The following is a 12473-nucleotide window of genomic DNA, read 5'->3' as shown; positions in this document are numbered from 1 at the left end:
AGGAAAATGGTCTAACTAGAAAGCTTTACTTAAAACAGAGGACAACCAAACATGTACATGCAAGTGCACTGACTCTGTCCAAAAAATGCTTTAATATACAATTGGTGAGTTAAAAAACTTTTCTTTCCAGGAATAACAGATTGGCCATAGAAACAGTGCAGTTTTTCCATCTCAGCAAGTATGCTACTTTCAGAATTTATATTATACTTTCTTTTCATGTTTTCATCCTTATTGCACATTATGTAAAGTGCTTCTTTGGAAACAGTAATGCTGAAGGAAAAAAGTCATGCTGTCTTGACATGCCACAGTATAGTCCCTCTTACATTCATCCATCAGTAACTGCATAATCATCTTCCAGGAACATAAAGAGGGTTTGCTTGTCTAGTCGCATTTTCAACAGCCAATTATGCTGCTAGTGGCATGCTTTATATGATGTGTTAATTATATATTAAAATAACACCACCTATTAATTGTAATTTGCAATTCTTTCCTCCTTCTGCAGATACCTGGAAAGTTAATGATGGCTCTTACAGAATGCTGCCGCTTCTAAATAATTTTCTACAACTCATTCCCACTTTCAGTGTCACCAGTGCACTGGAAGCTGCAGATAAACAATGAACCATTTCACACACATGCCTCTAGAGTGTGTTGGTAACCGTACACGACTCCTTCAAACCTTGCTTCATCCCTTTTAAGCTTAAATAAATACTGAGCATTAAATTACTTCTCAAACTTTTCTTAAGAAAAAAACATACCTGAATCATTTCAGTGGTCCTGTTTCCAATGACCAGGAGTAGAAAGGGAAGGGAACTTTTTCAGCTGAACAATGAAGGTCATTTCTTACACGATTTGACCATTCTGAGTTGCACGCATACTCTGTCAGGTCTTTATCTTTCCCTAACAGATATTATCAAGTCTCCATTCTATGTTTCTGAGGGCTGATACATCACAAAAGGGTTTGCATAAGCAGCCACCAAATCTTATCTGTGAAGTTGAAGGAAGCGGTTTATATAAAGAGAGCCTATAGAAGCTTATAGAGCAACATAAGCTGTTTACACTGTTTAGATGAAGTTAAACGTGGAAGAAAAGATCAGCAAAGAATGAAAGCAAAATTAAAATGCCTTAACACTTAAATTTTTCTTTGCACATAGTAAGCTATTAACATTACAATATTCCCATGACTCCTACCATTCTTGTCCAGATTTTATCATCTGACTGGGAGGGGGGATGATATTGAAAAGGAGCAAGCCTTAAAATCATTATTTAAGCAGAATGCGGCCAATCTCAGTAGTGCTTAGAAATTCACAGTACTGTCTGATACAAGACGACCCTAGGCAATGACAGTTTTGAGTGTGCTAACATTATCACCTTGCTCAAAATTCAGTAAGCCACCCTCCACCCCAAATTTTCAGTCACAACTTCTGGTTTATTGTAATCAACTCAGACACTACACAGAAGATACTACATAAAAATTTCATCATTGTACCTCACAATTAACAGCAATTATATTTTGATTAAAAACAACACAGGGAGAAATGTTGTGCAACTATTGTCAGCATAAATGCCTAAAAACACTGACGAAGCAAGAAATAACATGCTACTCAAATAAGAAGCTGACATGTCTGCATGCTCTCCACTGTAGAATATTTGAGGTTTAAAGAGATGCTGGTTCTGATGGCAAAAATAGCTTAAACTCCTGTGCCTCTTGACTAAAAGCCACTCAAGTTCCTTAAACTTAAAACTCCATTTTGGAAGATTAGTTTAAGGCAGTCCATTCCAATGATCCCATTTATGCCACGGCCTCCCAAACAGCTGTACTACCATAAGCATCGTGCAAAATGTGGCACAGAGCTGGATGGAGCAGCAAACAAAATGAACTTCTTGATCTGGCTCACCCAAAGCCAGTAATCAAGTTACACTCTCCAAAAGTTGTATTTTTAAATAGAAGCAAAGAAAATACCTTTTTAAACACAGGGGAGAAACACACACATGCCATCTTCCTGTACACTATACACAACCACTACGCAGATCACAAGAGAAAACAATAAAAAGGCACAGTCTTAAAAAGGATTTTTCAAGTTGAATATCAACAGAATCTGACAGGTCAACAGCTATATGCCAAAATGCTGTATGCTGAAACTGCATTTTGAAAGGAAACAGTGCCCTGAAGTTAAGGGTGATCAGTGAAGTATTTAGAAAGCTACAGTGAATCCTACCATGCAACAGGAGTTATGGCTAGGGATCTTTGCCATTAAGACAATGAAAGGCAAACTCAGTCAAGTTCAGTCTACCACATGTCAAAATGCTTCCAACATTCATAATTTTTAGCTATAGTGGACAACTGAAAAAGTTTGAGGTCATTATTGGTAAGGTCAATACATTTTGAGGTCAATATTAGTAAGCAAGAGAGCTGCTCCTCCTTAAGAGAGATAAGTTAAAAGATTTCATATATGGCCTCTTCCAATACAAGGTAAAACAGCTCAAGTCACTTTGAGCCAGCTTTACTTTCCAAGTTAACAGACACACATCACACACACAGTTAGTTAACACAGTTGAGCTGATGAGTGATAATTCCATTCACCTCGTCTCTCCCTACACTAAAATGCTGGTGAACTCAAGCAAGGGTGCTTGTGTCTAACCAAGTAAAATTCCAGTACAAGATATCCAGTCATGGGCTCATATTTTAGTTAATGCATGTGCCTACATAAACTGTATGCAGAGTTAAGATGGGAGTTTGAAGACTGATTATTGCAGTAACTAAACGTTCAAAATCTTAAAAACAATAACTTCACCTCACTTTCGCTGAAAGGTAACATGCTTTAAAACCTTATTCTCCCAGTTTATGCTCTGGGAAATATATCTCACTGCATAGCGGGACAAACAAGATACGGTGAGATACCTGCAGGACAGCAACCAGTGAGACCTTCCGTGTAAGGTTCTTTCCTATTAAAATTCACTGTAGGACACGTTCAGACACGAATATCTATACTATATACTAGAAAAGAATTAAATGTGAAAATTAATCTCTAAAACTAGAAAACCACTCAGAAGTCTCATGAAACCACTCAAAAGAAACTACACTTTATTATGTAACATTTCAATTACAGTACATGCTTAGATCATCATCCTAGAAGTCTCACATCCCTGAATGAGTCATGCTCCTGACAAGCAATCAATGCAGAGATAGAGCTAAAGTGACCAGCCTTTGAACTAAAACAGTTCAGAATCCAAACATTGTCATGCAAATCTAGAGATATTAAGAACTGGCTATAAATAATTACAACAAAGGAGAACAAGATAACAGTTCAACATTGGTCTCATTTCATCCTAGTTGAAATCAAAAGAGACTTAAGTCTTCTAAAAGTTTCCATTAGATCATGTCTCATTGCAGCCAGAAGTTCTGCCAGATATTTATCTGGAATGTAAGCCCACAGCTGTACAGCGTATGCATTTTACACAAACTCATAATTACATATCACTTGTAGCACTGCCTCTTGAATGACGGAAGAGATTTTGCCAGTTCATTTTTAGCATCAAACAGGACAAAGTCATGTTAGTTTAAATACCGGAAAATTGCTATTTCCCTTATGTGTGTCTGTTTCTTGTATGTATTTTATTTTCAGAAACATCATTCATGGCACTCAGGACCAGGATCTTCGCTCCAATGGGCTCCCCGTTTCTCAGTCACAAGCTTAATGAAGTAGCTATGATTTGCATACAGCTTGAGTTTTTCACTGATGTCAACCCACTTCACTTTCCCAGCATCATCACCTGCTTCCAGGGGCAAATTATCCATTGTCTCACCTGATCACAAAATAAAAGAGGACATACTATTACATCTTCTTTCCTGCTTTTCTTTCTCACATCTCACTAGTTCCTCCTTTCTGCAAGGCTCTTGCAAGGCAACCTTCAACTACTTCTCATAAAAACTAATTGTTTTTCACTGAGACTGTACCAGAAGCCTTTCCCATACCTACATTAACTATTCTAAAGCAAGCTTGCACAGCAGAGCCATAACTCCTTGCCACCACTCCTGTGGTAACAGAAGTAGCCTGACAAGTTACTAGTGACCAATATGGCAACAGGCACTCACTACCACAATCAGTTTAACCAATCCCTCCAACTCAGATTTTTTTTTTTTAAACTAATAACTGACTGCTTCCTTTCTCAGGAGAAGCATTGAATTCTGAAGCTAAAATAGGTTTATGCAAATCCATAATAATTAAAACTCTAGTAGAGCTCCAAAAGTTAAAATAGCACTTAAGAAGGGATGCAGCAAAGGCTTCTGAATTGCTCTAAGGTTTCAACCTTTGGTTTCCAGAGAGTCCAAGTCTTCCATAGGCAGCAACCAAAGAAGTGCTTTAAAAAATGTTAAACAAATGTGTATTAGAAACAAAAACCCAAGGCACAAAATCTTCATCAGTTCTTGGGGCTGTTAAATCAAGTGCCATCTTCAGCATTGCCACTGGTATCTATTAAACTATCCAAAGCACAGTGGAAATGTCCTTGTATGAATGCGCTGTTCAACTTGTAGAAGTAAGAGATACCTAACTAGGTTGATTTATCTAAAGATCTTAGAGATGAGAATGCAAGATTAGAGATATATCTAAGAACTAAGTATATATGCCCCCTACAACTTATTTACAAAAGAAAAGTAAGGCAGAGTAACAAAGACGAAAGGTCTCTCTGAGAAAAAAATAAAACAAAGCACAAAAATGTAGTCAATATCTGAAAAAGGCCTGAGGCAATATTCCTGAAGTACGCACTAGCTCCTGAAAAATCCCAGTGTATCCTTCCTCCCCAGATTCATTAGAAAAAGGATATTAAACCAACTTAAACAAAATACAGTAACAAGAAGTAAATCTAGTCAAACATTTGGTCTCCATAAAAAGGCACATGTTTAACAATTTACAAGTAGCTTATGGAAAAATAAATCATTTTATGCCAAGCCCTTATTTTCTTTATTTCAAGACTAAGCAAAATGGAATGGTAACAACAACCTGTCAGGGCTGAGCATCTTAGGAGAGAAGAGTTCATCACGCCCATTGATCTTATTCCTAAAATTTACACCCGACTTCCACGTTACTCCACTTTCAATGGCAATCTCAGCCTAAAGTATGTCCCAATTTTGAAACAGTATTTTTAGTAAAGAGCAACTAAAGGTATAGGTGGAGACACCCACCAGATTCATCATGATAGTTCACCGCCTCTGTCTCCATCCAGGCATTATCAGTGTTACGAGGGTCATCCACGTATCCTCTGTACACCTAAGCAGTGAGCAAACAGAACAAGTTCAATGTCACCACGTGAAGTGAACAAGGTGAAACAATTAAGAAGCTTTTTCCTCAGATACAGTAGCCCATATAAATTTTTCAATATCTCCTTCAATTTCACTTATCAAAAACCTGAGCATCACAGATTATTCTTTTAGCTAGAGCTACGTTTTCTCCAATCTCTTAATAGCTGAAAGCCACATGGATAGCTCATAAGGCAATCACAGAAGACAAAAAGCTTACCACAAAGGCTTCCTGGCTGAACAGTCTCTGTAGTTGCTTTTCCAATTCTTCTTTTTCTTTAGGTGATTTCTGTAAGGAATTCAGGGCCTCTTCACCAAATTCTCGCTTAAGTGTAGCACTAATCTTCTCTCCTGGATCTACCATCCCCTTAAAGAAAAAAGGAGAGTATCCCTCAGACTCCATTTATATTCCTTTTGACTTGCCCTTACTATATTATATCCATCTACATTATACTCAGAATTCAAAATTTGTCAAGAGCAAGCATATACATCATTCAGAAACTGCAACGGACTGGATCATGTCTACATTAAATAAAAATATGGTCAAAAAGAAATAAAAATACCATCTTGCAATGAAGAAATAGAAGAGAAAGTAACAACTGATGCTTTGGTTAAACATTATAGCTTACAAAACATTTCCCATCACCTCTGCAACATTATGTCATTCATAAAGAGCACAATTTTATCATGTGCATACCAGTTACATTCTCACAGCTTACAAGGGGAGGAAGTCTACAGTTCTAATATTTTTGTCCTTACCCCTGGAATGGCCCACTCCCCACAATCTCTCCTCTTGATTGCTACAAACTGTAGAATGTTTTTGCCAGTAACTGGGTGAGCTATTTTACTGCCACTTCTATCCCTCTTCCACCTGCAGAAGATGACAAACAAGAAAATTATTTTCTACTTCTTGAAACTGAAGTCAAATTGTGACCTGAAATATTAACAGCAAGACTCCTGCACTACTTGTTATATGGGAAACAAAGCCAAGAACTAAGACAAGGGTGAAGACAGATGATAGCTGTCTCAGATGATTTAATCCAGAGCAAATAACTTAATTTTTCACATGAGTCCACTAACAGTGCTTTCCTCTTTTTCCAGGTGCTAAGCTGTTGATGCCTAGATCAGCTATGTCAAATGCAAAAGGTTCACAACTGAAAGGTCAGCAGAAATTATGACTAACTACCATGCAGCAAAGCAACACGGAGTGGAGAAGCAAACATTTGTTTGCATGTGAAGAGAAAGAGGTGGAGCCTCTGCTGATGAGCCTAAGATTAAACTTATATTTGAATGGCAAGATGGTTCTATACCTACCACTACTACAGACAAACCTAAGACAGCACTGTAGCCAAAGCAGCAGGAACTGCCCAGCCACCGCATTTTCATCACCACATTGTTACCAGCAGCTATTTTTAATCACTAGGTCCAGCACCTCTGTATCAATGCAACTCTTACAGTGAAGGTTTACCTACTAACTTATTTTGCCCACCCATAACAGGAGGATAATCGTGCCCTCTTCTGCTATATGAAAATATAAGTCTAGAATGCAACATTTCTGAACCATTCACTCAGCACCTGTAGAAATCAACAATTATCTGCCATAATGCATTCAGCACAGGATTTAAAAGGTCTGCTATAATTAAAGCAAAAATATCTGAATGAAGAAAAAATAATTTGAGCATTTATTTTCCTTTAAAGGAAATAAAACAGCAGCAGCATTGGGAGACTCAGGAAGCAGAAATTAACATGTATTAAGGTTTTTTTAATAGCATGGTTGCATCTTCAGTATGGCATTTCCTAACTTGCACCTTTGCTACCTAAGCAATTTCAATTGTATTTTGTGTGTAGTATATTTAGCATGTGTGTACACACACATGGATTTTTAAGGCAAAAGCATCATCCAAAAATACCATACACTTCAATTCAAGCAAAAAATAGTTGATCCAAAACCAGCCTCCCCCGGTATCCTAAGCCAAGTCAGCATTCCCAACAGTGCAATCAAGGCACACTATTTTGAAATTGAGTCACTAATAGATACAAAATCTAATTCCTGTAATCTAGGATAAAATATTTTTGATACCTCGTGTAAGGCCTTTTGGCACGTAACGCATACACCGTAAAAATAACATGTACCTCTTCCAATTTTTATATTCATTACTAAAGATTTTATTTGTATAGTGTATTCCTGTCAAGGTACAATTTCTGATTTTTTTTTTTAAATCAGCTTCCTCAACATTTCAGAAGTGATGGCTTGTTGTGAATTAAGTTCTTACTCTTTTCCAGAGACAAAAATAAAAATTCATGATTTTCCACCTATGTATCTCTCCATAGATACGTACAGGCTTATGCATAAACACACACAACATAAAAACTATGCGACAAGCCTGTTCACAGATGTGTAGAAAACACCAGGTGTGTATATTTCTGTTCTGCTTCCTATCATCAGTCATCTGTCCCTTACCTAGTTACAATAGGATCAGCAGCATGATTTGGTCCCCAACGCCCTAACAATCCTCTGCCTATGAGACCAGTCCTTCCTGCAGGATTTCTGAAATAAAAAAATACCATATTGTTAAATTATCTATTTTCTCATATGCATTTCCAAACATCCTGAAAAAGCAGTTTTGCTGAAGCACAAATTGAAGTATCAAAGGATAGCAACATACACGTAGTGCCAACATACACTTTAAAGAGCAAGAGTGCGAGAACAAGAACAAACAAGAAAGAAAAGACATTTTTCCCCTCTAACAATCTCCATGTTTGACAGTACAATGAAAGAACAAGTGCAAAACTGCTCTGTAAATTCCCAGATCTGTCTTGTGATGCTCCTGATCATGCGTTATTCTCACTGTTCATATAAAAGCTTATATGAGAATTAATGTAATGTAGTTTTCAGGTCACAAGACTACAGACCCACAGAACATTATTTACAAATCACAGGAAAAAAAAAATCAAAGTTAGATAAGAGTATGCATCTGTGCTACATCAGGATTTGCCAGCTGGAGGAAATTCTGTTCTGTTCTGGGATAGTATGCATGAATGGTGGTACAAGGGCTGGGCCCAACACCTAGTCAGGCTGGCAAAGCACAACTTAACCAACTGTCAACAGGGTTATACCTCTCTCCTCCTTCAAGAGTTTCACCACAACCCACCATCAAGGTTGTATTACTTGGAAACCTTTTAATGCCTCTGTGCTGCAGACTTCTTCCAGAAAGATTTTTCTAGTATTGAGGTATCATTTTTCCTGTGTCTATGGGAGACCACCTTGATTTTGTTCCAGCAGGTAGCATCTACCAAAACTGATACAGACCAGCAACAGACAGCTCTAGAACTACATCACTGAAATCCATGTGCAAGTGAAATCACTCACCGAGGCCTCCCATTTTCAACCACATACAAGCCATTCAGGCTCTTTCTCTCCACTTCTCCATCTCTCTCATTAAATTTGGGAGAAAAGTTTTTATCACTGTGTGGAAAAGAACAATTTAATACAGGTTAAGTTATTAAATGTAACACCCGTGACCCCCAAAAGCTTGAAGGCCAATCAGATCTGCAACAACCACCATTTAGCAAATGTCCAGTTTTTCCCAGAGTTTAAGCATCACTCCCTCCTTCTCTTTGGCTATAAGGTCTCCCCATTTACTGACTAGTCTCCCTCGATAATTAAATCTGCAGACATATAAGTGTGCCCACTCTGAAGTCTTCAACACATCTTTTTCCTACACTTTCATTTACACAAGTGTTTCAAAGGTGTTAAGATTAGAGACTAAAAGGATTTTATCCGACAACACTAAAAATGTCGCTAATTTAAAAAAAACTAACAATATTTTTTGAAAACGTATACAGAAACAAATGGTTGAGGTTCTGAAAACTTCATTAATACAATTCTACTGAGCAGACTGGTATTATTAGGTATGATTTATCAAAGTTACAAGCTGCCAGTGAACCACTGACTTTTTAAACGAGTTTGGTGCCCATCTCCCATCTGCACATTTGAAAACTACACAGCACACTTGCAGAGAGGCAGACATCTGTCAATGGAAGCATATTTTCTTTTCCCAAAATCATTTCCAAAAACATCACAGGTTTCAAGCTACTGACTAGTTTTTTCCACACCATTTGGGAAATTACACTAATACCTAAAAACTGAGTCCGCATTTTGAAGTATTATGAACATGTCTAGTAAGAGGATATTGACACTTTCCCTACCATGCCTTGGCAGAAGATAGCCAGCTCTGAAAAGCCCAGAGAATAGGTGCCCTGCAATCAGTAGAATACTAAACCCAATTAACAGTAAATGCAAACATCTGTTCACACAGCAATGGGCAATTAGGAAGGTAAGACTGAAACAGAGTGCCATCATCTTTACTTTTTTTTATATAGCTGTGCATACACATGAATTACCACTTAATATAATCACAAGTTCCATTAGATGCATCTAACCTTCTAGGAAAGATGCATATAGCATTCCCTGAGAAACAGAATACATACACATAATTAATAGAAGCAGACAGACATTTGCAGCTTTTGCATTTCTTTAGTCAGATTGCTCAACTCAAGAACTGCAGTTCTGCATTACTTACTTTTTCTCTTTTCTTTTTTTTTTTTAAACAACCTATCTATGAAATAGATATATATAGATATAGATATACTATGAAAGTTTTCTCCCAACTTTAACACCACAGCACTATTCCAGCTCTGGTGTTAACAATGCTTGAAAAACCAAACCAGAAAGGACTATGAGAATTTTACTTATGAACAAAAGCATTACCTAGGATGAATAGCTGTTCATTATTCCTATAACACTGCTGTATTTTAAATAATAAATCACCAGTTCATTAAATCAACATCTCCAAGACTTCCAGAGCTGACCCAAACTATTCAGTTCTCTTACAAACTTTCTAGGCCTTTACTTTCAGAAATCAGTGTAGAAGGACATGTCATTCAAGCTGATGATCTTATGAACTTAGCTTTTAAGTATTTCCTTCTTCCCTTTACACACAGAAAGGAGACACCATTTCTGCTCACCTGAGCTGGGGATCTGCCCACCTGGGTCCAGCCAAAACAGAGACTGAAGTGTACTCCACAGGATTATAATCTTTCCACTCAGTCAACCAGCCCACTTTATCTTCAGCAACTTGGCTACGCTCAATATTTGATCCTGGATACGGGGAGGTGAGAGCTTTGCTGTGGTAGAACTTACTCACACCACAACTGTTAGACATTTTAAGAGAGTGAAGATGGGACCAGTGGGTTGGAGACAAGTTACTGAAAGAAAAAAAACCAAAGAAAAAAGCAACTTATACATTAAGTATTAACCAAATTACTTAATTCAAAATCTGAATGCTAAATTATGAAAAGCAGAACAGACTATTTCCAAAAAAACACTAGAGAAATATATTATTGCTTCTTTTAGAAGGCATGCAAATATGTACACAGGACCAAAAACTCTGAATTTCATCTGCAGCTGAGTGAAGTTCTACTAGACAGGCATGAACATTTAGCACAAGTGAACAAGTGAGAAACTAAGAACTCAGATGGTCATTCGGTATTGTGTTTAGTACTATGATCACAGTTATCAATTGCTTAAAAGCTAAGGTTCAAAGATATTTACCATGAAATACCGTTTGAAGACCTCCCTCAGCATTAATCTTCCATGTAGGCATTTCATCAACACATTGACACAGCCTTACAAGCTCCCTACTCTCACGGGGAAAGGTAGCCCAATAAAGGGCAAGTATGAAGCACTGAGGAAAGCCTAAGCAGCCGAACTCTACAGGTTGCTATGAGCACTGAACCATAATTTTGTGCTATACCCAGTAGGACAGCACCACATACAATACATTTTGTATTTCAATTACTTAAAATAAGGCTAGAACAAGCCAATTTCTTCAGCAAAAGAGAAAAATCCTTGAGACATCCAGTAATTTTACATTGCCATGAGACACCAAATACCAACCAATCAATAAAGTACAAAGAAGCTATCTGGGTTACAGTGTCTGACATCCAAGCTTTCTAAGAACTCTACACAGATTTCCTTCAGCACAGAAATTGGCCTTTCTATACTCAGAATAAGATTTAACAATTCCAAAAATAAAGGGGAATCACACTAGATAAAAGGTCCAAAGTTCCGCACGGGGCTATGATCTACAAACATACTTTAAAACCAAGATATTTGACAGATCTTAGAGGGAGGCATTTCTTTTAAATCAGTAAGGAGTCACCTCCAGCATGTAAGAAAAATGACCATTTCTGTAAAACATATACCAAGATTTCCGCAGCTGGCAGCAACACTCGTGTGCTGTCACAGTGAGGTACTGAAGAACACGATTCACCTCGAGAACCGCATCGTGTTCACGAAATCCTGCTTTCTTCGATAGAAGGGGGAGGGGGAAGGTATACTTCCGCATATGGTGGCAACTTCATTTAGCACACTAGAAATTGGAGGTTTTTTCATTTTTTTAAAGAACTGTGGTCGCTCAGGTCTGAGGGAGCGTTTGCTTCGCTTTCCGCCAGGGGTTATTACAGCCTGGGCTACCAGTACCTTGCCTACGCCTCACGGGTCTCACTCGACGAGCGTGCGCTGAGGTCGGCACACGGTCCCGGAGCACAGGCCCCTGCCCGGCGACGTACGCCAGCGCAGCGCCGACGGGCCGCAGTACCTGAGGGGCGGGCGGCGCCGGCAGCAGCACCGGGCGCCCAGGGAGGACAGCGTGACCGTGAAGGAAACCACGGCGACGGCCCGAGCGAAACACCGCTCCGCCGCCGCCGCCGCGCGCAGGGCGCCGCCGAGCAGCCGCATCCCCGCCGGGCAGCGGGCCGAGGGGCCGGCGCGGCACAGCGCTTCGCCCCGCCCCCCACGGAGACAGGGAGCGGCCAAATGAGGCCGGTTGCGGCCGGTTCCCGCCCCACCCGCCCAACGTCTGCGAGTCTGCCAGCCTCGCCCCTTTTTGCAAGCTCGCCTCTCATAGGGCGGAGCCGCCGCCCAATCACGCGCCGCTCCGGGTGGCTCGTGCCCATTGGCTCGCCCTTCCCTTTGCCCCGCCTCCTCCTCTCCGCCTCCGCCCCGCCCCCCGGCTCTGCCCTCTGATTGGTGCGTTGACCTGTCCATCGGGAGGCGCGGCCGGGCGCGCGTGCCGCTCTGGCCGTTAGCGACCGCGGCGCCGCGCGCCCCGTC

The 12473-nt window shown here is 39.6% G+C and overlaps 1 protein-coding gene across 5 annotated transcripts; it reads right to left on the bottom strand.

The window, feature by feature from the left end:
- Positions 1-3058: 3058 nt before the first annotated feature.
- Positions 3059-12178, bottom strand: NUDT9 (nudix hydrolase 9). 5 transcript variants are annotated; one of them, XM_026102797.2, is made up of 8 exons: positions 11959-12178; positions 10325-10564; positions 8667-8762; positions 7758-7844; positions 6056-6167; positions 5517-5663; positions 5183-5267; positions 3059-3804 (listed from the first exon to the last, which is right to left on the bottom strand). In XM_026102797.2, exons 1-8 carry the CDS (start codon positions 12096-12098, stop codon positions 3629-3631), a joined length of 1083 nt encoding a protein of 360 aa, XP_025958582.2. In that variant the 5' UTR covers positions 12099-12178; the 3' UTR covers positions 3059-3628. The 5 variants fall into 5 exon arrangements, with proteins under 5 accessions (XP_025958582.2, XP_064366454.1, XP_064366451.1 ...); XM_064510384.1 differs by having other exon boundaries at positions 11841-12102; XM_064510381.1 differs by lacking the exon at positions 11959-12178 and adding an exon at positions 11564-11816.
- Between the last annotated feature and the right edge of the window lie 295 nt (positions 12179-12473).

This window comes from Dromaius novaehollandiae, chromosome 4 (genome assembly GCF_036370855.1).
Source record: "Dromaius novaehollandiae isolate bDroNov1 chromosome 4, bDroNov1.hap1, whole genome shotgun sequence".
In the NCBI taxonomy this organism is placed as follows: Eukaryota; Metazoa; Chordata; class Aves; order Casuariiformes; family Dromaiidae; genus Dromaius; species Dromaius novaehollandiae.
Note: the sequence above shows the minus strand (reverse complement) of the source record. Positions and strands in the feature narration are given on the sequence as shown.